This window comes from Myiozetetes cayanensis, unplaced genomic scaffold, assembly GCF_022539395.1.
Source record: "Myiozetetes cayanensis isolate MyiCay16 unplaced genomic scaffold, myiCay2020 scf428, whole genome shotgun sequence".
Taxonomy (NCBI): domain Eukaryota; kingdom Metazoa; phylum Chordata; class Aves; order Passeriformes; family Tyrannidae; genus Myiozetetes; species Myiozetetes cayanensis.
In genome coordinates this window covers 6,729-30,931 of record NW_026087663.1, presented here as the reverse complement: position 1 = coordinate 30,931, position 24,203 = coordinate 6,729, and the positions used below count along the sequence as shown (strand labels likewise).

The 24,203-nt window shown below is 52.9% G+C and overlaps 1 protein-coding gene across 1 annotated transcript; it reads left to right on the top strand.

Moving 5' to 3' along the window:
• Positions 1–915: 915 nt before the first annotated feature.
• LOC126648026 (neuroguidin-like) lies at positions 916–22,705 on the top strand. The gene is made up of 14 exons (XM_050330674.1): positions 916–992; positions 1,081–1,152; positions 2,477–2,617; positions 4,998–5,082; positions 7,695–7,747; positions 8,271–8,385; positions 9,782–9,941; positions 14,286–14,433; positions 14,525–14,591; positions 19,326–19,393; positions 20,178–20,238; positions 21,563–21,628; positions 22,157–22,246; positions 22,674–22,705. Exons 1-14 carry the CDS (start codon positions 945–947, stop codon positions 22,703–22,705), a joined length of 1,206 nt encoding a protein of 401 aa, XP_050186631.1. The 5' UTR covers positions 916–944.
• The last annotated feature ends 1,498 nt before the right edge of the window (positions 22,706–24,203 follow it).

Genomic DNA, 24,203 nt, shown 5'->3' with positions numbered 1-24,203 from the left:
GGATCTTCTGGGGTCTGTGGGGCCTTGGTAGTGATCTTGCAGACTTCTGGGGAACTCTGTGGGCCTAGTGACTTTAAAGTGCCTTTAGTGGCCTTAGAGACTCTTAAAATGACTCGGGGGCTTGCAGACTCTTAAAGGATCTTTGGAGATCTTTGGGGACCTTTGGGGCCTGTGGGACTCTTTGGGAACGACTCTCTGAGAGACCTTTGGGGGCCTGGGGATCTTGGGGGATCTTTCGGGGTGTTTGGGAGGCTCTTGGGGGACTTTTGGGGAGGCTCTGGATGAATTTCATGGACGATCTTTGGAGATCTTGGGGACTTTTAGGGGGTCTAGGGATCTTGGGGACTTCTTGGGGCTTTGGGGATTTTTTGGGGGTTGGGGGATTTTGGGGGATTTTTGGAGATTTTGGGGATTTTGGGGGATTTTTGGAGGGGTTGGGGGATTTTGGGGGGCAGTTTTTGGGGAGTTTGAGGATTTTTTGGGGGTTGGGGATTTTGGGGGCAGTTTTTGGGGAGTTTTAGGATTTTTTGGGGGGGTCCCGGGGTGGGTTTTGAGGGTCCTGGGGTGGATTAAGAGTCCCGGAGATTATTTCGGGGGTGTGTTGGGCGGGTTTGTGTGGGTTTTGAGGGGTTTTGGGGTTTTTTGGGGGTATTTTGGGGTTTTTTGGGGCTCCCGGGAAGGGATTTGAGGACCCCGCGGAGCTTCGAAACCTCCTCCCCTCACGGAATCCCCGCCTCCCATTGGCCGCCTCGACTGTCAATCACCCGCACGCCCCGCCCTCCCTCTTCGCTAATTGGCTGATTTTACAACCCCGGCGTTACGATTGGTTCTCCCGCCCGTCACTCAGCGCGTCAATGGGCGGGTCTTTAATCTGATTGGTCGGGATTTCGCGCGCTCGGCGCTGATTGGCCGAGGCCGCGCTCCCCTCACGGGGAGGATTCAAGATGGCGGCGGGCGAGGCGGTCTCGCTGCTGGAGACGCTTCGGGCTCAGGTGAGAGAATTAATTAAAAATAAACCAAAAAAAACCCAAAAACATTCAAAATGTGATGAAAGCGACCCAAAAAAACCCTGTCCGGCAGGTGGCGGAGGTGGCGGCGCACGGGCGGGAGATGCTGCGGCTCGTGAGGGGGGGGCGGCTGCGGAGCCGGCAGGTAAAGGTTAAAAAGGGATAAAAATGGGTTAAAAAGGGTTTAAAAAAGGGTTATAAAGGGTTAAAAGGGGGTTGCGGGATTAAAAGGGATTTTGAGGGATTTTTTAAATGTTTTTTGGAGGGGGTTTTTTGGGGGGGTGGTGGATTACTTTGGTTTTCTTTTTTAGGATTTTTTTGGGGTTTTTTTTTAAATTTTCCGGATTTTAGGGGGATTTTTTTTATTAATTTATTTTTATTTTAGTTGTTTTTTGGGGGTTTTTTTAGGTATTATTGGTTTTGGAGGGGTTTGGGAAATTTCGGTGTGGGTTTTTTTGGGTTTTTTGTTTTTTATTTTTGTGATTTTTGTAAGGGGGGAAAGGGGTGAAAATGGGGTTTTGGGGGATTTAAGTGGATTGGGGGAATTTTGGGTGGATTTCAGTGGGTTTTGGGTGAATTTCAGTGGATTTTGGGTGGATTTAACTGGATTGGGGGGGATTTTAATGGATTTTGGGGGGATTTAAATGAATTTTGGGGGAATTTAAATGGATTTTGGGGGAATTGAACTGGATTTTGGGGGGATATAAGGGGGTTTTGGGGAGATTTGGGGTGTTTTGGGGGGATTTGGGGTGTTCTGGGGGGATTTAAATGCATTTGGGGGGATTTGGGGTGGATTTCAGTCAATTTTGGGTGGATTTAAGCGGATTTTGGGTGGATTTCAGTGGATTTCATTAACTTTGGGTGAATTTAAAGCAGTTTTGGGGTGAATTTAAATAGATTTGAGGGGGATTTCAGTGGATTTCAGTGGCTTTGAGGTTAATTTATGCAGTTTTTGAGTGGATTTAGATGGATTTCAGTGGCTTTGAGGTGGATTTATGCAGTTTTTGGGTGGATTTAAGTGGGTTTTGAGTGGATTTGAGTCAATTTTGGGGGGATTTAAGTGGATTTTGAGTGGATCTAAGTGGATTTTGGGTGGATCTAAGTGGATTTTGGGTGGATTTAAGTGGATTTTGGGTGGATTTAAGTGGGATTTGGGTGGATTTAAGCAGTTTTTGGGTGGATTTCAGTGGATTTTGGGTGGATTTCAGTGGATTTTGGGTGGATTTAAGTGGATTTTTGGTGGATTTCAGCAGTTTTAAGTGGGATTTGGGTGGATTTCAGTGGATGTTGGGTGGATTTAAGTGGATTTTGGGTGGATTTCAGTGGATTTGGGTGGGTTTTGGGTGGATTCCAGTGGCTTTGGGGTGGATTTCAGTGGATTTTGGGTGGATTTAAGTGGATTTTGGGTGGATTTCAGCGGATTTAAACGTATTTTGGGTGTATTTGGGGTGTCCCCCCCCCGTTTTCAGGGGGTCTCTCTGCTCCACCTGCGCTGCCAGGCCCTGCTGTGGTACCTGCAGGACCTCGCCCTCCTCGTGGCCACCAAAACCCGGGGGGGGTCCCTGGGGGGCTCGGGGGGGGCCCTGCCCAGGCTGATCGAGACCAGAGTGGTGAGAGGGGGGGATTTTGGGGGTCCTGGGGGATTTGAGGATTTTTGGGCATTTTGGGGATTTGGGGGATTTTGGGGATTTGGGGGTCCCTGGGGGCTCTGGGGGCCCTGCCCAGGCTGATCGAGACCAGAGTGGTGAGAGGGGGATTTTAGGGGATTTGAGGGGATTTTAGGGGGATTTGAGGGATTTTGGGGATTTGGGGGATTTTGGGGCATTTAGGGGTCCCTGGGGGCTCGGGGGCCCTGCCCAGGCTGATCGAGACCAGAGTGGTGAGAGGGGATTTTGGGGGATTTGGGGGTTAAAGGGTCCTGGGGGATTTGAGGGATTTGGGGGAATTGAGGGGTTTGGGGGGATTTTGGGGGGTTGGGGGATTCTGGAGGGGATTTGGAGGATTTTGGGGATTTGGGGGTCCCTGGGGGCTCAGGGGGACCCTGCCCAGGCTGATCGAGACCAGAGTGGTGAGAGGGGGATTTTGGGGGTTTGGGGGTTAAAGGGTCCTGGAGGGTTTTGGGGGATTTGGGGAGGATTTTTGGGGATTTGGGGAATTTTGGGGTGTTTGGGGGTCCTGGGGATTTGAGGGGGTTTGGGGGAATTTTGGGGATTTGGGGGATTTGGGGGTCCCTGGGGGTCTCAGGGGGCCCCTGCCCAGGCTGATCGAGACCAGAGTGGTGAGAGGGGGATTTGGGGGATTTGGGGGGAATTGGGGGGTTAAAGGGTCCTGTTGGGGATTTTGAGGGATTTGGGGATTTGAGGGGATTTTGGGGATTTTGGGGATTTGGGGTCCCTGGGGACTCGGGGACCCTACCCAGGGTGATCGAGACCAGAGTGGTGAGAGGGGGATTTTGGGGGGTCTGGGGGAACTTGAGGGGTTGGGGGATTTGGGGGCTTTGGGGGTCCTAGAGGGGTTGGAGGGGATTTGGGGGATTTGAGGGATCGGGGGGATTTAAGGGGATTTGGGGGAAGTTAGGGGATTTGGGGAGGATTTGAGGGGGTTTGGGGGTCCTAGGGGGATTTGGGGAGGATTTGAGGGGGTTAAAGGGGCCTTGGAGGGGTCCTGGGGGGATTTGAGGGGATTTGGGGGGTCCTGGGGGGGAATTGGAGGAGATTTGGGGGTCCCTGAGGGGTTTTGGGACCCTGAAGGGGTTTTTGGGGGGTCCCTGGGAGGGTTTTTGGGGTCCCTGAGGGGGTTTGGGGTCCTTGATGGGGTTTTGGACGTCCCTGAGGGGTTTTTGGGGGTCCCTGATGGTTTTTTGGGGGTCCCTGAGGGGATTTTGGGGTCTCTGGGAGGGTTTTTGGGATCCCTTTGGGGGTTTTTGGGGTCCCTGAGGGAGTTTGGGGTCCCTGGGAGGGTTTTTGGGGTCCCTGGGAGGGTTTTTGGGGGTCCCTGGGAGGGTTTTTGGGACCCTGAAGGGGTTTTGGGGGGTCCCTGGGAGGGTTTTTGGGTTCCCTTTGGGGGTTTTTGGGGTCCCTGGGAGGGTTTTTGGGGTCGCTGAGGGGGTTTTGGGGGTCCCTGGGAAGGATTTTGGGGTCCCTGAGGGAGTTTTGGGGGTCCCTTAAAGGGTTTTTGGGGTCCCTGAGATGAATTTTGGGGTCCCTGAGGGAGTTTGGGGGTCCCTTAAGGAGATTTTGGGGTCCCTTACGGGGATTTTGGGGGTCCCTGAGGGGGGTTTTGGTGTCCTTGAGGATGTTTTGGGGTCCCTGAGGGGTTTTGGGACCCTGATGGGGTTTTGGAAGTCCCTGAGGTGGTTTTGGGGATCCCTTAAAGGGTTTTTGGGGTCCCTGAGGTGAATTTTGAGGTCCCTGGGAGGGTTTTTGGGGTCCCTGAGGGGTTTTTGGGGGTCCCCTAAAGGGTTTTTGGGGTCCCTGAGGTGAATTTGGGGGTCTCTGAGGTGAATTTGGGGGTCCCTGAGTGGATTTCAGGGGTTCCTGAGGGTTTTTGGGGGTCCCTGAGGGGGTTTTGGGGGGTCCCTTAAAGGGTTTTTGGGGTCCCTGGGAGGGTTTTTGGGGTCCCTGGGAGGTTTTCGGGTCCCTGAGGTGAATTTAGGGGTCCCTGAGTGGATTTGGGGGTCCCTTTGGGGTTTTGGAGGTCCCTGAGGGGGTTTTGGGGGTCCCTGAGGGGATTTTGGGGGTCCCTGAGGGGTTTTGGAGGTCCCTGAGGTGGTTTTGGAGGTCCCTGAGGTGGTTTTGGAGGTCCCTGAGGTGGTTTTGGAGTCCCTGAGGTGAATTTAGGGGTCCCTGAGGTGGTTTTGGAGGTCCCTGAGTGAATTTTGGGGGTCCCTGAGGATGTTTTGGGGTCCCTGAGGTGAATTTGGGGGTCCCTGAGGGGGTTTTTGGGCCATCCTGGCCCCTCCCCCTCCTGTTAAGCCCCGCCCCCCGGCAGGTGCTGGAGAAGCTCCGCCCCCTCGAGCTGGGCCTCAAGTACCAACTGGAGAAGCTGCTGCGGGCGGCGGCCCAGGGGGGGCGGGGTCAGTTTGGCCACACCCACAACCCTTAAACCTGACCTATGAGCCTTGAGCCCCGCCCACAACCCTTAAACCCCACCCACAACACTTAAGCCCCACCCACAACCCTTAAACCACACCCACAATTCTTAAGCCACACCCACAATCCTTAAACCCCACCCACAATCCCTAAACCCCACCCACCACCTTTAAACCCCACCCACCACCTTTAAACCCCACCCATAACCCTTAAACCCCACCCACAATCCTTAAACCCCACCCCACAATCCCTAAACCCCACCCACCACCTTTAAACCCCACCCACCACCTTTAAACCCCACCCATAACCCTTAAACCCCACCCACAATCCTTAAACCCCACCCACAACCCTTAAACCCCACCCACAATCCTTAAGCCCCACCCACAGCCGTTAAACCCCACCCACCACCCTTAAACCCCACCCACAACTCTTAAACCCCACCCACAATGCTTAAACCCCACCCACTGCCCTTAAACCCCACCCACCCCTCTTAAACCCCCACAGACAACCCTTAAACCCACCCACAGCCCTTAAACCACACCCACAGCTCTTATACCCCACCCACTCCTACAAAACTCCACCCACAACCCTTAAACCCCACCTACAACCCTTAAGCCCCACCCACAGCCCTTAAACCCCACCCACAACACTTAAGCTCCACCCACATCCCTTAAACCACACCCACAATTCTTAAGCCACACCCACAATCCTTAAACCCCACCCACAATCCCTAAACCCCACCCACCACCTTTAAACCCCACCCAACACATTTAAACCCCACCCACACCCTTAAACCCCACCCACAACCTCACCCTTAAACCCCACCCACAACCCTTAAACCCCACCCACATTCCTAAACCCCACCCACAACCCTTAAACCCCCACCCACCACCCTTAAACCCCACCCACCAATTTAAACCCCACCCACCACCCTAAACCCCCACCCACAATCATTAAACCCCACCCACAGCTCTTAAACCCCACCCACCACCCTTAAACCCCACCCACAATGCTTAAACCCCGCCCACAATCCTTAAACCCCACCCACAACCCTTAAACCCCACCCACAATGCTTAAACCCCTCCCACACCCCTGAAACCACACCCAAAATCTTTAAACCACACCCACAACTCTTAAACCCCACCCACAACTCTTAAACCCCACCCACAGGCCTTTAAACCCACCCACAAAATTTCAGCCCCACCCACAACTCTTAAACCCCACCCACAACCCTTAAACCCCACCCACAACCCTTAAACCCCACCCACAATCTTGAAACCACACCCACAACACTCAAAGCCCTCCTACAACCCTTAAACCCCACCCACCACCCTAAAACCACACCCACCACCCTTTAACCCCACCCACAACACTTAAACCCCACGCACAACCTTTAAACCCCACCCACAACACTCAAACCCCTCCCATAATCCTTAAACCACACCCCTAACATTTAAACCCCACCCACAACACTCAAGCTCCTCTCACAACCCTTAAGCCCCACCCATAACCCTAAGCCCCTCCCACTCCTACAAAACTCCACCCACATTCCTTAAACTCCCACCCACCACCCTTAAACCCCACCCACCACCCTAAACCCCACCCACAACCCTTAAACCCCACCCACAACCCTTAAACCCCACCCACAATCTTTAAACCCCTCCCACAGCCCTTAAACCCCACCCACCACCCTTAAACCCCACCCACACCCCTTAAACCACACCCACAACCCTTAAATCCCACCCACCACCCTAAAACCACACCTCAACCCTTAAACCACACCCACCACCCTTTACCCCACCCACAACACTTAAACCACACCCACAACTCTTAAACCCCACCCACCACCCTTAAACCCCACCCACCACCCTAAACCCCCACCCACAATCATTAAACCCCACCCACAGCTCTTAAGCCCCACCCACCACCCTTAAACCCCACCCACAACCCTTAAACCCCACCCACAACCCTTAAACCCCACCCACAACCCTTAAACCCCACCCACTGCCCTTAAGCCCCACCCACAGACTTTAGACCCCACCCACCACCCTTAAACCCCACCCACTCCCCTTAAACCCCACCCACTGTCCTTAAACCCCACCCACTCCTACAAAACCCCACCCACATTCCTTAAACCCCACCCACAACCCTTAAACCCCACCCACAATCCTTAAGCCCCACCCACTACCCTTAAACCCCACCCACCACCCTTAATCCCCACCCACAGCCTGTAAACCCCACCCACAACCCTTAAACCCCACCCACATTCCTTAAAGCTCACCCACAACCCTTAAACACCACCCACAATCCTTAAACCCCACCCACAATCCTTAAGCCCCACCCACCACCCTTAAACCCCACTCCACCACCCTAAACCCCCACCTACAATCATTAAACCCCACCCACTCCCTTAAACCCCACCCACACCCCTTAAACCCCACCCACACCCCTTAAACCCCACCCACAACCCTTAAACCCCACCCACAACTCCTTAAACCCCACCCACAACTCCTTAAACCCCACCCACCACCTTTAAACCCCACCCACCCCTCAAGCCCCGCCCTCCCCTCTGACTGACACCTGTCAATCAAAGCAGGCCCTGACGACCCCCTGAGCTTCCGCCCCGCCCCTTCCAACATGGCCGCCCAGGTAGGCGGGGCTTAACGGGGTGGGGCATAAAGGGGTGTGGCTTTATAGCCTGGTGGGCGGGGCTTAAATGGGTGTGGTTCGTTAAAGGGGCGTGGCTTTAAGAGCAGTGGGCGTGGCTTAAAGGGATGGGGGTGTGGCTTAAAGGGGTGTGGCCTGAAGGGGAGGGGTGTGGCTTTAAGGGCTGGGCGTGGCTTAATCAGGGGGTGTGGCTTAATCAGGGGTGTGGCTTAATCAGGGGGTGTGGTTTAAGCAGGGGGTGTGGCTTGAAGGTAAGGGGGTGGGGCTTAATTTGTGGGTGTGGCTTAGGTCACAATTAAAAAGGGGCGGGGCTTAAGCATGTTGGGTGTGGCCTAAAGGGGGTGTGGCTTAAACAGGGGGTGTGGCCTAAGGGGAAGGGGGTGTGGCTTAAACAGGGGGTGTGGCTTAAGGGGAAGGGGTGGGGCTTGATTGGGTGGGCGTGGCTTGATGGGTGTGGTTTTGAGGTGGGCGGGGCCTGATGATGTCACGCCCTCTTTTCTTTTAGGAGGAGGAGGAAGAGGAAGGGGAGGAGCCTGAGGGAGGGGGCGGAGCCAAAGCCCCCGGGCTGGGCGGGGGGCGGGGCCGGTACCGCCCCCCCAAACTGGTGCCCGTCAGCTACGGTGAGAGAGACCCCCAAATCACCACAAATCAGCCCAAAATATCCTCAAAACACCCCAAAACACCCCAAAATCACTCCAAAATGGCCCCAATTCACCCCGAAATTGCCCAAAATCATCACAAATCACCCCGAAATCACCCCAAATCACCCCAAAACGGCCTCAAAACCCCTCAAAACACCCCAAAATCACCACAAATCACCCCAAAATGGCCTCAAATGGCCCCAAAATCACCACAAATCACCACAAAATGGCCTCAAAACACCCCAAAATCACCACAAATCACTCCAAAACACCCTGAAATGGCCTCAAAACACCCCAAAATCACCTCAAATCACCCCAAAATGGCCTCAAAACACCCCAAAATCACCCCAAAAACTTTACAAATCACCCCAAAACACCCCAAAATCATCACAAATCACCCCAAAATCATCACAAATCACCCCAAAATCACCCCAAATCACCCCAAAATGGCCCCAAAACCCCTCAAAACACCCCAAAATCATCACAAATCACCCTAAAATGGCCCCAAATCACCTCAAATCACCCCAAAATGGCCCCAAATCACCACAAATCACCCCAAAATAGACTCAAAACCCCTCAAAACACCCCAAAATCAGCCCAAAATGGCCCCAAATCACCCCAACTTTAAGAACTGAAATGACTTTTTAAAAAATATCAAAATAAACCAGGAAAAAATGCAAAAAAAATTAAAATAAATCCGCAAAAAAATTCAAAATAAACCCAAAAAAACCCTCAAAGAAATAGAAAAAAAATCTAAAAAAATCTAAAAAAAATTAGAAAACCCCCCAAAAAATTCTTACAACCTCCTAAACCCTTTTAAATGTATTTTTTTGTCTTTCCCAGCCCCCCAAAAATCCTCAAAACCTTCCGAAAAAACAGAAAAAAAATCAGAGAATTCCCCCCAAAAAATCCAAAAAAAATTTAAAAAAAATCAAAAATTGAAATAAAATCAAAAATTTCAAAAGTCTGTAAAAAAATCAAAACAATCAAAAAAATCAAATCAAAATAAGTAAAAAAACCCCACTAAAATAAAGAAAAACAATTTAAAAAAATTCAAAAGAAAACAAAGGAAAAATTAAAACAATTTAAAAAAATTTTGAAATAAATAGTTAAAAAAAAATCAAAGTCAATTAAAACAAATTCCAAAAAAATATGAAAAAAACCTTAAAAAAAGCCAAAAAAATGCCAAAAAAATTCCAAAAAAACTCCAAAAAATTCCAAAAAATGCCAAAAAAAGCCAAAAAAAAATAAAAAAAAAACCTCCAAAAAAATTCCAAAAAATTCCAAAAAAATAAAAAAAAAATTCCAAAAATAATAGAAAATTTAGAAATTCCTCCAAAAACCCTAAATTTAAATTTTTTTTGGTGTTTTTCAGCCCCCGAGGGTCTCGACTCTGCCTCCCTGGAGCTCTCCCGGCGGCGCCGCCGAGCCCTGAGCGGCTCCGTCCTCAGAGAGCTCCGCCTGGAGCTCAGCGAGGAACCCCCCGAGCTGGGACCCGCCCTGGGGGCACCCCCAGACCCCCAACAGCAGCACAGGTGGGGAGGAAATTCAATTTACGGGCATTTTGGGGCATTTTGGGTCAATTTTGGTCAATTTTGAGTCAATTTTTGACCATTTTGGGTCAGTTTTTAGGTGGGTTTGGGGTCGGTTTTGGGGATCCCCCCGAGCTGGGACTCCGCGCCTGGGGCACCCCAGACCCCCAACAGCAGCACAGGTGGGGAGGAAATTCAATTTACGGGCATTTTGGGGCATTTTGGGTCAATTTTGGGTCATTTTGGGTCAATTTTGGGTCAATTTTCGGTCAGTTTTGGGTCAGTTTGGGGTCGGTTTTGGGGATCCCCCCGAGCTGGGACCCGCCCTGGGGGCACCCCCAGACCCCCAACAGCAGCACAGGTGGGGAGAAAATTCAATTTACGGGCATTTTGGGGCATTTTGGGTCAATTTTGGGACATTTTGGGTCATTTTGGGTCAGTTTGGGTCAATTTTGGGTCATTTTGGGGTCGGTTTTGGGGACCCCCCACCCCGAGCTGGGACCCGCCCTGGGGGCACCCCCAGACCCCCAACAACAGCACAGGTGGGGAGAAAATTCAATTCTACGGGCATTTTGGGGCATTTGGGTCAATTTTGGGACATTTTGGGTCATTTTGGGTCAGTTTGGGTCAATTTTGGGTCATTTTGGGGTCGGTTTTGGGGACCCCCACCTCGAGCTGGGACCCGCCCTGGGGCACCCCCAGACCCCCCAACAGCAGCACAGGTGGGGTTGGAATTCAATTTACGGGCATTTTGGGGCATTTTGGGGCATTTTGGGTCGTTTTGGGTCATTTTGGGTCATTTTGGGTCAGTTTGGGTGAATTTTAGGCCATTTTGGGTCAGTTTTTAGGTGGGTTTGGGGTTGGTTTTGGGGACCCCCCCCGAGCTGGGACCCGCCCTGGGGGCACCCCCAGACCCCCAACAGCAGCACAGGTGGGGAGGAAATTCAATTTATGGGCATTTTGGGTCAATTTTGGGTCAATTTTGGGTCATTTTGGGTCGATTTTGGGTCAGTTTTGGGTCATTTTGGGTCGATTTTGGGACATTTTGGGGTCACTTCTTAGGTGGTTTTGGGGACCCCCAAATCGGGAACAGCAGCACAGGTGGGGAGGAAATCCAATTTACAGGGATTTTGGGGCGTTTTGGGTCAATTTTGGTCATTTTTTGGCCATTTTGGGTCAGTTTTGGGTCATTTTGGGGTCGGTTTTGGGGACCTCCCGAGCTGGGACTCCACCCTGGGGCACCCCCAGACCCCCAACAGCAGCACAGGTGGGGAGGAAATTCAATTTACGGGCATTTTGGGGCATTTTGGGTCATTTTTGGGTGTTTTGGGTCATTTTGGGTCAGTTTTGGGTCAGTTTGGGGTTGGTTTTGGGGACCCCCCCCTGAGCTGGGACCCGCCCTGGGGGCACCCCCACACCCCCAACAACAGCACAGGTGGGGAGAAAAGTCAATTTACAGGGATTTTGGGACATTTTGGGGCAATTTGGGTCAATTTTGGATCATTTTGGGTCAATTTTTGGCCATTTTGGGTCAGTTTTTGGTCAGTTTTGGGTCAGTTTTTAGATCATTTTGGGACACCCCCCCCGAGCTGGGACCCGCCCTGGGGGCACCCCCAGACCCCCAACAGCAGCACAGGTGGGGAGAAAATTCAATTTACGGGCATTTTGGGGCATTTTGGGTCAATTTTGGGACATTTTGGGTCATTTTGGGTCAGTTTGGGTCAATTTTGGGTCATTTTGGGGTCGGTTTTGGGGACCCCCCACCCCGAGCTGGGACCCGCCCTGGGGGCACCCCCAGACCCCCAACAACAGCACAGGTGGGGAGAAAATTCAATTTACGGGCATTTTGGGGCATTTTGGGTCAATTTTGGGACATTTTGGGTCATTTTGGGTCAGTTTTTGGGTCAGTTTGGGGTCGGTTTTGGGGACCCCCCCCCGAGCTGGGACCCGCCCTGGGGGCACCCCCAGACCCCCAACAGCAGCACAGGTGGGGTTGGAATTCAATTTACGGGCATTTTGGGGCATTTTGGGGCATTTTGGGTCGTTTTGGGTCATTTTGGGTCATTTTGGGTCAGTTTGGGTGAATTTTAGGCCATTTTGGGTCAGTTTTTAGGTGGGTTTGGGGTTGGTTTTGGGGACCCCCCCCGAGCTGGGACCCGCCCTGGGGGCACCCCCAGACCCCCAACAGCAGCACAGGTGGGGAGGAAATTCAATTTACAGGGATTTTGGGGCATTTTGGGTCATTTTGGGTCAATTTTTGGCAATTTTTGGCCATTTTCAGTCAATTTTAGGCCATTTTGGGGTCACTTCTTAGGTGGGTTTGGGGACCCCCACCCCGAGCTGGGACCCGCCCTGGGGGCACCCCCAGACCCCCAACAGCAGCACAGGTGGGGAGGAAATTCAATTTATGGGCATTTTGGGTCAATTTTGGGTCAATTTTGGGTCATTTTGGGTCGATTTTGGGTCAGTTTTGGGTCATTTTGGGTCGATTTTGGGACATTTTGGGGTCACTTCTTAGGTGGTTTTGGGGACCCCCAAATCGGGAACAGCAGCACAGGTGGGGAGGAAATCCAATTTACAGGGATTTTGGGGCGTTTTGGGTCAATTTTGGTCATTTTTTGGCCATTTTGGGTCAGTTTTGGGTCATTTTGGGGTCGGTTTTGGGGACCCCCCCCCGAGCTGGGACCCACCCTGGGGGCACCCCCAGACCCCCAACAGCAGCACAGGTGGGGAGGAAATTCAATTTACGGGCATTTTGGGGCATTTTGGGTCATTTTTGGGTGTTTTGGGTCATTTTGGGTCATTTTGGGTCGATTTTGGGTCATTTTGGGTCAATTTTGGGTCATTTTGGGTCAGTTTTTGGTCAGTTTTTAGATCATTTTGGGGTCGGTTTTGGGTCAATTTCAGCTCAGTTTTGGGGTCACTTTTGGGGTGATTTAATCTCAATTTTGGGACAATTTCAGCTCATTTTGGGGTCATTTTTGGGTCAATTTAAGCTCAGTTTTGGGGTCGTTTTGGGTCAATTTCAGCTCAGTTTTAGGGTCACTGTAGGGGCGATTTGATCTCAATTTTGGGACAATTTCAGCTCATTTTGGGGTCATTTTTGGGTCAATTTAAGCTCAGTTTTGGTGTTGTTTAGGGTCAATTTAAGTTGAATTTTAAGGACACTTTTGGGGAGATTTAATCTCAATTTTGGGGCGATTTTAGCCCATTTTGGGGTCACTTTCAGATCAGTTTTGGGGTCACTTTTGGGACATTTTAATCTCAATTTTGGGATGATTTCAGCTCATTTTGGGTCAATTTAAGATCAGTTTTGGGTCAATTCAAACTCAGTTTTGGGGTCACTTTTGGAGCAATTTAATCTCAATTTTGGGACAATTTCAGCTCAATGATGGGGCAATTTAATGTCAATTTTGGGTCAATTTAAGCTCAGTTTTGGGGCAATTTCAGCTCATATTAGGTCAATTTAAGCTCAGTTTTGGGGTCACTTTTGGGGCAATTTAATCTCATTTTTGGGACAATTTCAGCTCATTTTGGGTCAATTTAAGATGAATTTTAGGGTCACTTTTGGGGTGATTTAATCTCAATTTAGGGCCATTTTAATCTCAATTTTGGGTCGATTTCACCTCATTTTGGGTCAATTTAAGCTCAGTTTTGGGGTCGTTTTTGGGTCAATTTAAGCTGAATTTTGGGGTCACTGTTAGGGCCATTTTAATCTCAATTTTGGAGCGATTTCAGCTCATTTTGGGGTCACTTTTGAGGTAATTTCAGCTCATTTTAGGTCAATTTAAACTGAATTTTTGGGTCACTTTTAGGGCCATTTCAATCTCAATTTTGGGGTGATTTCAGCTCATTTTGGGTCACTTTAAGCTCCATTTTGGGGTCGTTTTGGGTCAATTTAAGCTGAATTTTAGGGTCACTTTTGGGACAATTTAATCTCAATTTTGGGTCAATTTCAGCTCATTTTGGGTCACTTTAAGCTGAATTTTAGGGTCACTTTTAGGGCAATTTAATCTCAATTTTGGGACATTTTAATCTCAATTTTGGGTCGATTTCACCTCATTTTGGGTCACTTTAAGCTCCATTTTGGGGTCGTTTTGGGTCAATTTCAGCTGAATTTTGGGGTCACTTTTAGGGCCATTTCAATCTCAATTTTGGGTCGATTTCAGCTCATTTTGGGTCGATTTAAGCTGAATTTTAGGGTCACTGTTAGGGCCATTTTAATCTCAATTTTGGGTCAATTTCAGCTCAGTTTTGGGGTCACTTTTAGGGCCATTTTAATCTCAATTTTGGGTCGATTTCCCCTCATTTTGGGTCACTTTAAGCTCAGTTTAACCCCCATTTTAGGCTGCGCTTGGAGGAGTCGACGCTGCGGAGGCTCCGCCCCCCGAAGGGGGCGGGGCTTGGCCGTGGGCGTGGCCGGGCGGGGCCCGGGGGGGACCTGGAGACCCTCACCCATTTCGGGGCCTTCCCCGCCCTCCTGGCGGCCAATCAGGTGAGAGGGGGCGGGGCTTCGGTGACCACACCCCCTGTCAGGCCCCGCCCCCTCCCTTTTTAATGAGGTTCTTGCCCCGCCCCCTTCCCAGGAGGGGGAGGAGCCTCCGAGGAAGAAGAAGAGGAAGGCGAAGATTCCCAAAAAAAAGGGGAGGAAGGGTGAGTGACCCCCCCCCCAGTGACTCCCAGTATAAACCAGTATAGACCAGTGACCCCCCCAGTAACTCCCAGTATAAACCAGTATAGACCAGTGACCCCCACAGTGACTCCCAGTATAAACCAGTGACTCCCAGTGACCCCCAGAGCCCAAACCAGTAACTCCCAGTGACCCCCAGACCCCAAACCAGTAACTCCCAGTCCCTCCCAGTAACTCCCAGTGACCCCCAGTGACACCCAATCCCCTCCCAGTCCCTCCCAGTAACTCCCAGTTTCCCCCCCCAGGTTTTCGCCGCCGTCGCCGCTGATCTCAATAAAGGACCTGATTTTACATCTCATTTGCATGGGAAATAAAGGGGGAGTGGCCTAAAAGTCACTGGGCGGGACCGGGAGGTGGGTGGTGCCATCGGAGTGATTGACAGCTCGCTCCGCCCTCCCATTGGCTCTGGGAGTGATCGACAGCCCAACCGCGCTCTCCCATTGGTCGCTCGCCCCGCGTGGGCGTGGCCGCCCCTTTTCCCGCCGCACCGCCCCCGATCCCGCCCCCCTCTCCCCTCATTGGCCACCCCTCCTTGATTGACGGCCCTCCTCGCTCTCTGATTGGCCGAAAAAAGGGCGGGCTCCGCGCTGATTGGTCGGCTCCGTGAGGGGAGAAGGGGGGCGGGGTTTCGGGCGCAGCAGCGATGGCGGCGGGGCCGGGAGCGGCGGGCGCCGCTCGGGTCTCCTCCGGGAGGGACCTGAGCTGCGTCCCGGAGGTGGCGGGAGCGCTCGGGGCCGTGGCCAGGCAGGGGTGAGGCGATAAAAATTACCGAAATTCCCATTTTCCTTAAAAAAAAAAAAAATCCCCCCTCCCGAAAAACCCGAAATTTTCCCTCCCCCTCACAAAATCCCCTCAGGGAGCCCCAAAAAGCCCCTCAGGGACCCCCACAAACATCCACTCAGTCCCGGAAAGATTCGGGGTCGTGGCCAGGTGGGGGAAAAAAAACAAACAAAAATTCCTTTTTCCCCAAAAAGTCTCCTCGGAAAAAAAAAAAAAACCACGAAATTTTCCCCTCCCCCCTCCTCACAAAATCGCCTCAGGGAGCCCCAAAAAGCCCCTCAGGGACCCCCCAAAACCTCCTCAGTCCAGGAGAGGTTCAGGGTCGTAGCGGAAAAAAAAAAACCCACAGAATTCCCTTTTTTCCCCTCAAAATGTTCCCCCAGAAAAAAATCTGAAATTCTCCCCCTCCCCCCCCCCCACAAAATCTTCTCAGGGAGCCCCAAAAAAGCCCCTCAGGGACCCCCCCCAAAAAAAACCCCTCAAAAATCGTCTCCAAAATCAACTTTGGGACCCCCCAAGAAAAAAAAAAACACAACTCAAAAATACCCTCAAAAATCAATTTTGGAACCCCCAGAACTCCTCAGGGACCCCCAAAATCCCCTCAGGGACCCCAAAACCCCCCCAAGAAAAACCCTCAAAAATCCCCTCAAAAATCGACCTTGGGACCCCCCAAAACCCCCAAAGGGACCCCAGAATCCCCTCAGGGACCCCAAAACCCCCTCAGGGACCCCCAAAACCTTCCCAGGGACTCCAAAATCCCCTCAGGGACCCCAAAATCCCCTCAGGGACCCCAAAATGCCCTCCCAGTCCCTCCCAGTGCCCCCCAATCCCCTCCCAGTCCCTCCCAGTGCCCCCCAATGCCCTCCCAGTCCCTCCCAGTCCCCTCCCAGTGCCCTCCCAGTGCCTCCCAGTTCATCCCAGTTCCCCCAGGTTCGATTTCCTGTGCCTGCCGCTGTTCCACCCCGGCACCGTCAGGGAATTTGGGGCGTCCCAGTTCAAACCAGTGCCCTCCCAGTGCCCCCAGTCCCCTCCCCAGTCCCTCCCAGTGCCCCCAGTCCTCCCAGTCCCTCCCAGTGCCCCCAATCCCCTCCCAGTCCCTCCCAGTTCATCCCAGTTCCCCCAGGTTCGATTTCCTGTGCCTGCCGCTGTTCCACCCCCGGCACCGTCAGAATTTGGGGCGTCCCAGTTCAAACCAGTGCCCTCCCAGTGCCCCCTAATCCCTCCCAGTGCCCCCAATCCCCTCCCAGTGCCCCCAATCCCCTCCCAGTCCCTCCCAGTGCCCCCAATCCCTCCCAGTGCCCTCCCAGTGCCCCCAATCCCCTCCCAGTGCCCCCAATCCCTCCCAGTGCCCCCAATCCCCTCCCAGTCTCAATCCCAGTGCCCCCAATCTCCTCAATCCCCTCCCAGTGTCTCCCAGTGCCCCTAATCCCCTCCCAGTCCCTCCCAGTGCCTCCCAGTGCCCCCCAATCCCCTCCCAGTCCCTCAGTGCCCCCAATCCCCTCCCAGTGCCTCCCAGTTCATCCCAGTTCCCCCAGGTTCGATTTCCTGTGCCTGCCGCTGTTCCACCCCCGGCACCGTCGGGAATTTGGGCGTCCCAGTTCAAACCAGTGCCCTCCCAGTGCCCCCAATCCCCTCCCAGTGCCTCCCAGTGCCTCCCAATCCCCTCCCAGTCCCTCCCAGTGCCTCCCAGTGCCCCCAATCCCTCCCAGTGCCTCCCAGTGCCCCCAATCCCTCCCAGTGCCTCCCAGTGCCCCCAGTGCCCCCAATCCCTTCCAATCCTTTCCCAGTCCCTCCCAGTGCCTCCCAATCCCTCCCAATGCCCCCCCAATCCCCTCCCAGTCCCTCCCAGTGCCCCCAATGCCCCTCCCAGTGCCTCCCAGTTCATCCCAGTGCCCCCAGGTTCGATTTCCTGTGCCTGCCGCTGTTCCACCCCCGGCACCGTCGGGAATTTGGGGCGTCCCAGTTCAAACCAGTGCCCTCCCAGTGCCCCCCAATCCCCTCCCAGTGCCCCCAATCCCCTCCCAGTTATCCAGCTCATCCCAGTGCCCCCAGTAGTTCCCTGCTACCGCTGTCCCAGCTGCACCGCCAGGATGGCCTCCCAGTTCACCCCAGTGCCTCCCAGTGCCTCCCAATGCCTCCCAGTCCCTCCCAGTGCCCCCCAATCCCTCCCAATCCCTCCAAGTGCCCCCCAATCCCCTCCCAGTGCCTCCCAGTTCATCCCAGTTCCCCCAGGTTCGATTTCCTGTGCCTGCCGCTGTTCCACCCTCGGCACTCGTGGGAATTTGGGCGTCCCAGTTCAAACCAGTGCCCTCCCAGTGCCCTCCCAGTGCCCCCCCAGTGCCCTCCAATCCCTCCCAGTGCCTACAGTGCCCCCAGTCCCCTCCCAGTGCCTCCCAGTGCCCTCCCAGTGCCCCCCAATCCCTCCCAGTCCCTCCCAGTGCCCCCCAATCCTCCTCCCAGTGCCCCCCAATCCCTCCCAGTCCCTCCCAGTGCCCCCAATCCTCCCAGTGCCTCCCAGTTTATCCCAGTTCATCCCAGTGCCCCCAGGTTCGATTTCCTGTGCCTGCCGCTGTTCCACCCTGGCACCGTCGGGAATTTGGGGCGTCCCAGTTCAAACCAGTGCCCCTCCCAGTGCCCTCCCAATCCCCTCCCAGTCCCTCCCAGTGCTCCCCCAATCCCCTCCCAGTGCCCCCCCAGTCCCTCCCAGTGCCCCCAATCCTCCCAGTGCCTCCCAGTGCCCCCAGTCCCCTCCCAGTGCTCCCCAATCCCTCCCAATCCCTCCCAGTCCCCCCAATCCCTCCCAGTGCCTCCCAGTTCATCCCAGTTCCCCCAGGTTCGATTCCTGTGCCTGCCGCTGTTCCACCCCCGGCACCGTCGGGAATTTGGGGCGTCCCAGTTCAAACCAGTGCCCTCGTCCCAGTGCCTCCCAGTCCCTCCCAGTGCCCCCCCAATCCCTCCCAGTCCCTCCCAGTGCCCCCAATCCCTCCCAGTCCCTCCCAGTTCATCCCAGTTCCCCCCAGGTTCGATTTCCTGTGCCTGCCGCTGTTCCACCCCCGGCACCGTCGGGAATTTGGGGCGTCCCAGTTCAAACCAGTGCCCTCCCCAGTGCCCCCAATCCCTCCCAGTGCCTCCCAATCCCTCCCAGTCCTCCAGTCCCCCAGTCCCTCCCAGTGCCCCCAATCCCCTCCCAGTGCCCCAATCCCCAGTGCCCCCAATCCCTCCCAGTGCCCCCAATCCCTCCCAGTGCCCCCAATCCCTCAGTCCTACCAGTGCCCCCAATCCCCCCAGTCCCTCTCCCAGTGCCTTCCCAGTGCCCCCAATCCCCTCCCAGTCCCTCCCAGTGCCTCCCAGTGCCCCCAATCCCCTCCCAGTCCCTCAGTGCCCCCAATCCCTCCCAGTGCCTCCCAGTTCATCCCAGTTCCCCCAGGTTCGATTTCCTGTGCCTGCTGCTGTTCCACCCCTCGGCACCGTCAGGAATTTGGGGCGTCCCAACAGTCCTCCCAAGTGCCCCCAGTGCCCCTCCCAGTGCCCTCCCAGTGCCCCCCCAATCCCCTCCCAGTCCCTCCCAGTGCCTCCCAGTGCCCCCAATCCCTCCCAGTCCCTCCCAGTGCCCCCAATCCCCAGTGCTCCCAGTGCCCAGTGCCCCCAATCCCCAATCCCAGTCCCTCCCAGTGCCTCCCAATCCCTCCCAGTGCCCCCAATCCCTCCCAGTCCCTCCCAGTGCCCCCAATTCCCTCCCAGTGCCTCCCAGTTCATCCCAGTTGCCCCCAGGTTCGATTTCCTGTGCCTGCCGCTGTTCCACCCCCGGCACCGTCGGGAATTTGGGGCGTCCCAGTTCAAACCAGTGCCCTCCCAGTGCCCTCCCAGTCCCTCCCAGTGCCCCCAATCCCCTCCCAGTTTATCCCAGTTCATCCCAGTTCCCCCCAGGTTCGATTTCCTGTGCCTGCCGCTGTTCCACCCCCGGCACCGTCGGGAATTTGGGGCGCCCCAGTTCAAACCAGTGCCCTCCCAGTGCTAATCTCCCAGTCCCTCCCAGTGCCCCCCAATCCCCTCCCAATCCCTCCAAGTGCCCCCCAATCCCCTCCCAGTGCCTCCCAGTTCATCCCAGTTCCCCCAGGTTCGATTTCCTGTGCCTGCCGCTGTTCCACCCGGCACCGTCGGGAATTTGGGGCGTCCCAGTTCAAACCAGTGCCCTCCCAGTGCCCTCCCAGTGCCCCCCAGTGCCCTCCAATCCTCCCAGTGCCCCACAATCCCCTCCCAGTCCCTCCCAGTGCCTCCCAGTGCCCTCCCAGTGCCCCCAATCCCTCCCAGTCCCTCCCAGTGCCCCCCAATCCCCTCCCAATGCCCCCAATCCTCCCAGTCCCTCCCAGTGCCCCCAATCCCCTCCCAGTGCCTCCCAGTTTATCCCAGTTCATCCCAGTGCCCCCAGGTTCGATTTCCTGTGCCTGCCGCTGTTCCACCCCGGCACCGTCGGGAATTTGGGCGTCCCAGTTCAAACCAGTGCCTCCCAGTGCCCCCAATCCCTCCCAGTCCCCTCCCAGTGCCCCCATTCCCTCCCAGTGCCCTCCCAGTCCCCTCCCAGTGCCCCCAATCCCTTCCCAATGCCCCCAGTCCCTCCCAGGGCCCCCAATCGCCTCCCAGTGCCCCCAATCCCCTCCCAGTGCCCCCAACCCTGTCCCAGTCCCTCCCAGTTCATCCCAGTTCCCCCAGGTTCGATTTCCTGTGCCTGCCGCTGTTCCACCCCTCGGCACCGTCGGGAATTTGGAGCGTCCCCAGCGCGGGAGCGGCCGGGACCCCAAACCCGCTCTGACCTCGTGCTGGCCGGGAGAGGTGAGACCTGCGGGGGGTTTGGGGGGGATTTGGGGAGATTTGGGGGTTTTGAGGAATTTTGTGATTTTTTTGGGATTTTTGGGGTTTTTCTGATTTTGGGGATTTTTCCTTTTTTTGGATTTTTTTCTGATTTTTTCCAATTTTTTCTGATTTTTAGGTTTTTTCTGATTTTTGAGGATTTTTTTCTGGTTTTTTGAGGATTTTTTTTCCTTGTTTTTGGATTTTTCTGGATTTTCTGATTTTTGAGATTTTTCAGATTTTTCGGATTTTTTCGATTTTTGAAGATTTTTTTGAGGATTTTTTTCTAATTTTTCGAGGGTTTTTTCTGATTTTTTCCTGATTTTTTGAGGGGTTTTTTTCTGATTTTTGAGGATTTTTGAGGATTTTTCTGATTTTTGAGGATTTTTTGGATTTTTCGGATTTTTTTCGGATTTTTTGAGGATTTTTTTCGGATTTTTTTCTGACTTTTTGGGGATTTTTTTTCCTTTTTTTCGTTTTTTTTTTCTGATTTTTTGAGGATTTTTTTGGGATTTTTTGAGGATTTTTTATCTGATTTTTGGGGGATTTTTTTTTCCTTTTTTTTTGGTTTTTTTTTCTGATTTTTTGAGGATTTTTTTCCAATTTACTTTTTGTGGAATTTTCCCCATTTTTTTTGGTGATTTTTCCTCTTTTTTTTTCATCATTTTCCCCCAATTTTTTGTGGAATTTTCCCCAATTTTTTAAAATAATTTTTCCTTTTTTTCCTCCTTTTTTTCCCCTTTTTTTCCCCTTTTTCCCCTTTTTTTCCCATTTTTTTCATTTTTTGTGACCAAAACTTCCCGAATTTTTTTGATTTTTTTCCCCAAATTTCCTGATTTTTCCAGGGTATTTTGGGGGTGATTTTGGGTTGATTTTTTGCCCAAATTTGGGTGTTTTTTCCCCAGATTGGAACACGCTGATCGTGGGTAAATTGTCCCCCTGGATCCACAAATTTATCCCCCTTTTTTATTGCAATTTCCCCCCATTTTTTGGATGATTTTCCCCCACTTTTTGTGGAAGTTTTCCACGTTTTTTTGGTGATTTTTCTTCCTTTTTTTCCCATCATTTTCCCTCAATTTTTTGTGGAATTTTCCCCATTTTTTTAAAATAATTTCTCTTTTTTTCCCCTTTTTTCCCCCTTTTTTCCCCCTTTTTTCCCCCTTTTTCCCCTTTTTTTCCCCTTTTTTTTTCATTTTTCATGACCAAAATTTTCCAAATTTTTTCCCAAATTTCCTGATTTTTTCTGGGTATTTTGGGGGTGTTTTTGGGTTGATTTTTTGCCCAAATTTGGGTGTTTTCCCCCCAGATTGGAACACGCTGATCGTGGGTAAATTGTCCCCCTGGATCCACGAATTTATCCCCCTTTTTTTTGGTGATTTCCCCCCCATTTTTTTTGACAATTTTCCCCTACTTTTTGTGGTATTTTCCCCAATTTTTTTTGGTGATTTTTCCTCCTTTTTTTTTTATCATTTTCCCCCACTTTTTTGTGGAATTTTCCCCATTTTTTTTGGTGATTTTTCCTCCTTTTTTTTTATCATTTCCCCCCAATTTTTTGTGGAATTTTCCCCTGTTTTTTTAAATTATTTCTCCCTTTTTTCTCCTTTTTTTCCCCCTTTTTTTTCCCCTTCCCCTTCTTTTTCCCCTTCTTTCTCTTTTTTCCTCCTTTTTTCCTCCTCTTTTTTCCTCTTTTTCCCTTTCTCCTTTTTCTTTCCTTTTTCCTCCTTTTTTCCTCCTTTTTTTCCTCCTTTTTTTCCCCTTTTTTTCCCCATTTTTCCCATTTTTTTCATTTTTTGTAACCAAAACTTCCCGAATTTTTTTGATTTTTTTCCCCAAATTTCCTGTTATTTTTTCAGGGTGATTTTGGGTTGATTTTTTGCCCAAATTCTGGGTGTTTCCCCAGATTGGAACACGCTGATCGTGGGTAAATTGTCCCCCTGGATCCGGCCTGGGACTCGCCCCTGCAAGTACGTCAGGATCAACTCACAGAAAGGTGACTGGAGCTTTTTGGGGAATTTGGGGCTTTTGGGATTTTGGGGATTTTGGGGGGATTTGGGGATTTTTAGAGAGATTTTTGGGGGGGATTTGGGGATTTTGGGGATTTTGGGGATTTTGGGGATTTGGGAATTTCTTGGGGATTGAGGATTTTGGGGGTTAGAGGGACTTTTAGAGGCTTTAGGGCGTTTGAGGGGACTTTGTGACGGAGGATTTTGGAGGACTCGGGGATTTGGGTGGAGATTTCTGGGGTTCAGGAGATTTTGGAGTTTAGAGTTTGAGGTTTCGAGAGAGTTTTGGGGGATTTGAGGCATGACCGGGATTTCTGGGGACTTGGGGCACTCTAGAGACTTCAGGGACGCCTAGAGATTTGCGACTTTGGGAGTTTTAGGGAATTTGAGACAGGGGATTTTGTGGGATTCCAGGTGACTTGAAGGGCGGGATTGGGGACTCCTGAGATGGTGAGATTTGAGGGAATTTGATGATCGGGGATTTGAGGGGATTTGGGGATTTGGGGATTTTGGGGGGAATTTTTGGGGGGATTTGGGGTTTTGGGGATTTTGGGGGGGCTTGAGGGAATTTTGAGGATTTTGAGGGGATTTTTGGGGGAGATTTTGGGATTTTGGGGGTTTGGCGGAGATTTTTGTTGGGTTTGATGAATTTTGGGTGGATTTTGGGGGGATTTGAAGGGATTTAGGAGGGATTTGAGGGGAATTTTTTGTGGGGGGGGAATTTGAAGGTGATTTGGGGTTAATTTTGGGGGGGTTTGGCGGGAATTTTTTGTCGGTTTTTGATGAATTTTGATGGATTTTGTGTATTTGGGGTTTTTTGGGGTCCCAAATTTCGGGAACCCCCCCTAAAATCCCGATTTTCCCCCCCAGGCGCTGCGCCAGGAGTTGGATTTCGGGGCCTACCTGGGCCTGGCCGCCCACCTGGTGCCCCTCAGGGGGGGGCACAACCCCAACCTGGCCCGGGGGCTCAGCGCCCACCTGGGCTCGGGGCACCACTCCACACAGGTAACTGGGCAAACTGGGAGCACTGGGAGCCACTGGGAGGGGATTGGAACAAACTGGGAGGGGATTGGAACAAACTGGGAGGGACTGGGAGGGGATTGGGAGCACTGGGAGGGACTGGGATAAACTGGGAGGGCTCAGCGCCCCACCTGGGCTCAGGCACCACTCCACACAGGTAACTGGGCAAACTGGGAGGCACTGGGAGCCACTGGGAGGGCATTGCTGGGAGCCACTGGGAGGGATTAGAATAAACTGGGAGGGGATTGAACAAACTGGGAGGGACTGGGAGCCACTGGGAGGGGATTGGGGGCACAACCCCAACCTGGCCCGGGGGCTCAGCGCCCACCTGGGCTCGGGGCACCACTCCACACAGGTAACTGGGAGCACTGGGAGCACTGGGAGCCACTGGGAGGGGATTAAAATAAACTGGGAGGGGATTGGAACAAACTGGGAGGGACTGGGAGCCACTGGGAGGGGATTGGGGGGCACAACCCCAACCTGGCCCGGGGGCTCAGCGCCCACCTGGGCTCGGGGCACCACTCCACACAGGTAACTGGGAGCACTGGGAGCACTGGGAGCCACTGGGAGGGATTAAAATAAACTGGGAGGGATTGGAACAAACTGGGAGGGACTGGGAGCCACTGGGAGGGATTGGGGGCACAACCCCAACCTGGCCCGGGGCTCAGCGCCCACCTGGGCTCGGGGCACCACTCCACACAGGTAACTGGGAGCACTGGGAGCACTGGGAGCCACTGGGAGGGGATTAAAATAAACTGGGAGGGGATTGGAACAAACTGGGAGTGACTGGGAGGGGATTGGGGGCCACTGGGAGGGGATTGGGGGGCACAACCCCAACCTGGCCCGGGGGCTCAGCGCCCACCTGGGCTCGGGGCACCACTCCACACAGGTTACTGGGAACACTGGGAGCACTGGGAGCCACTG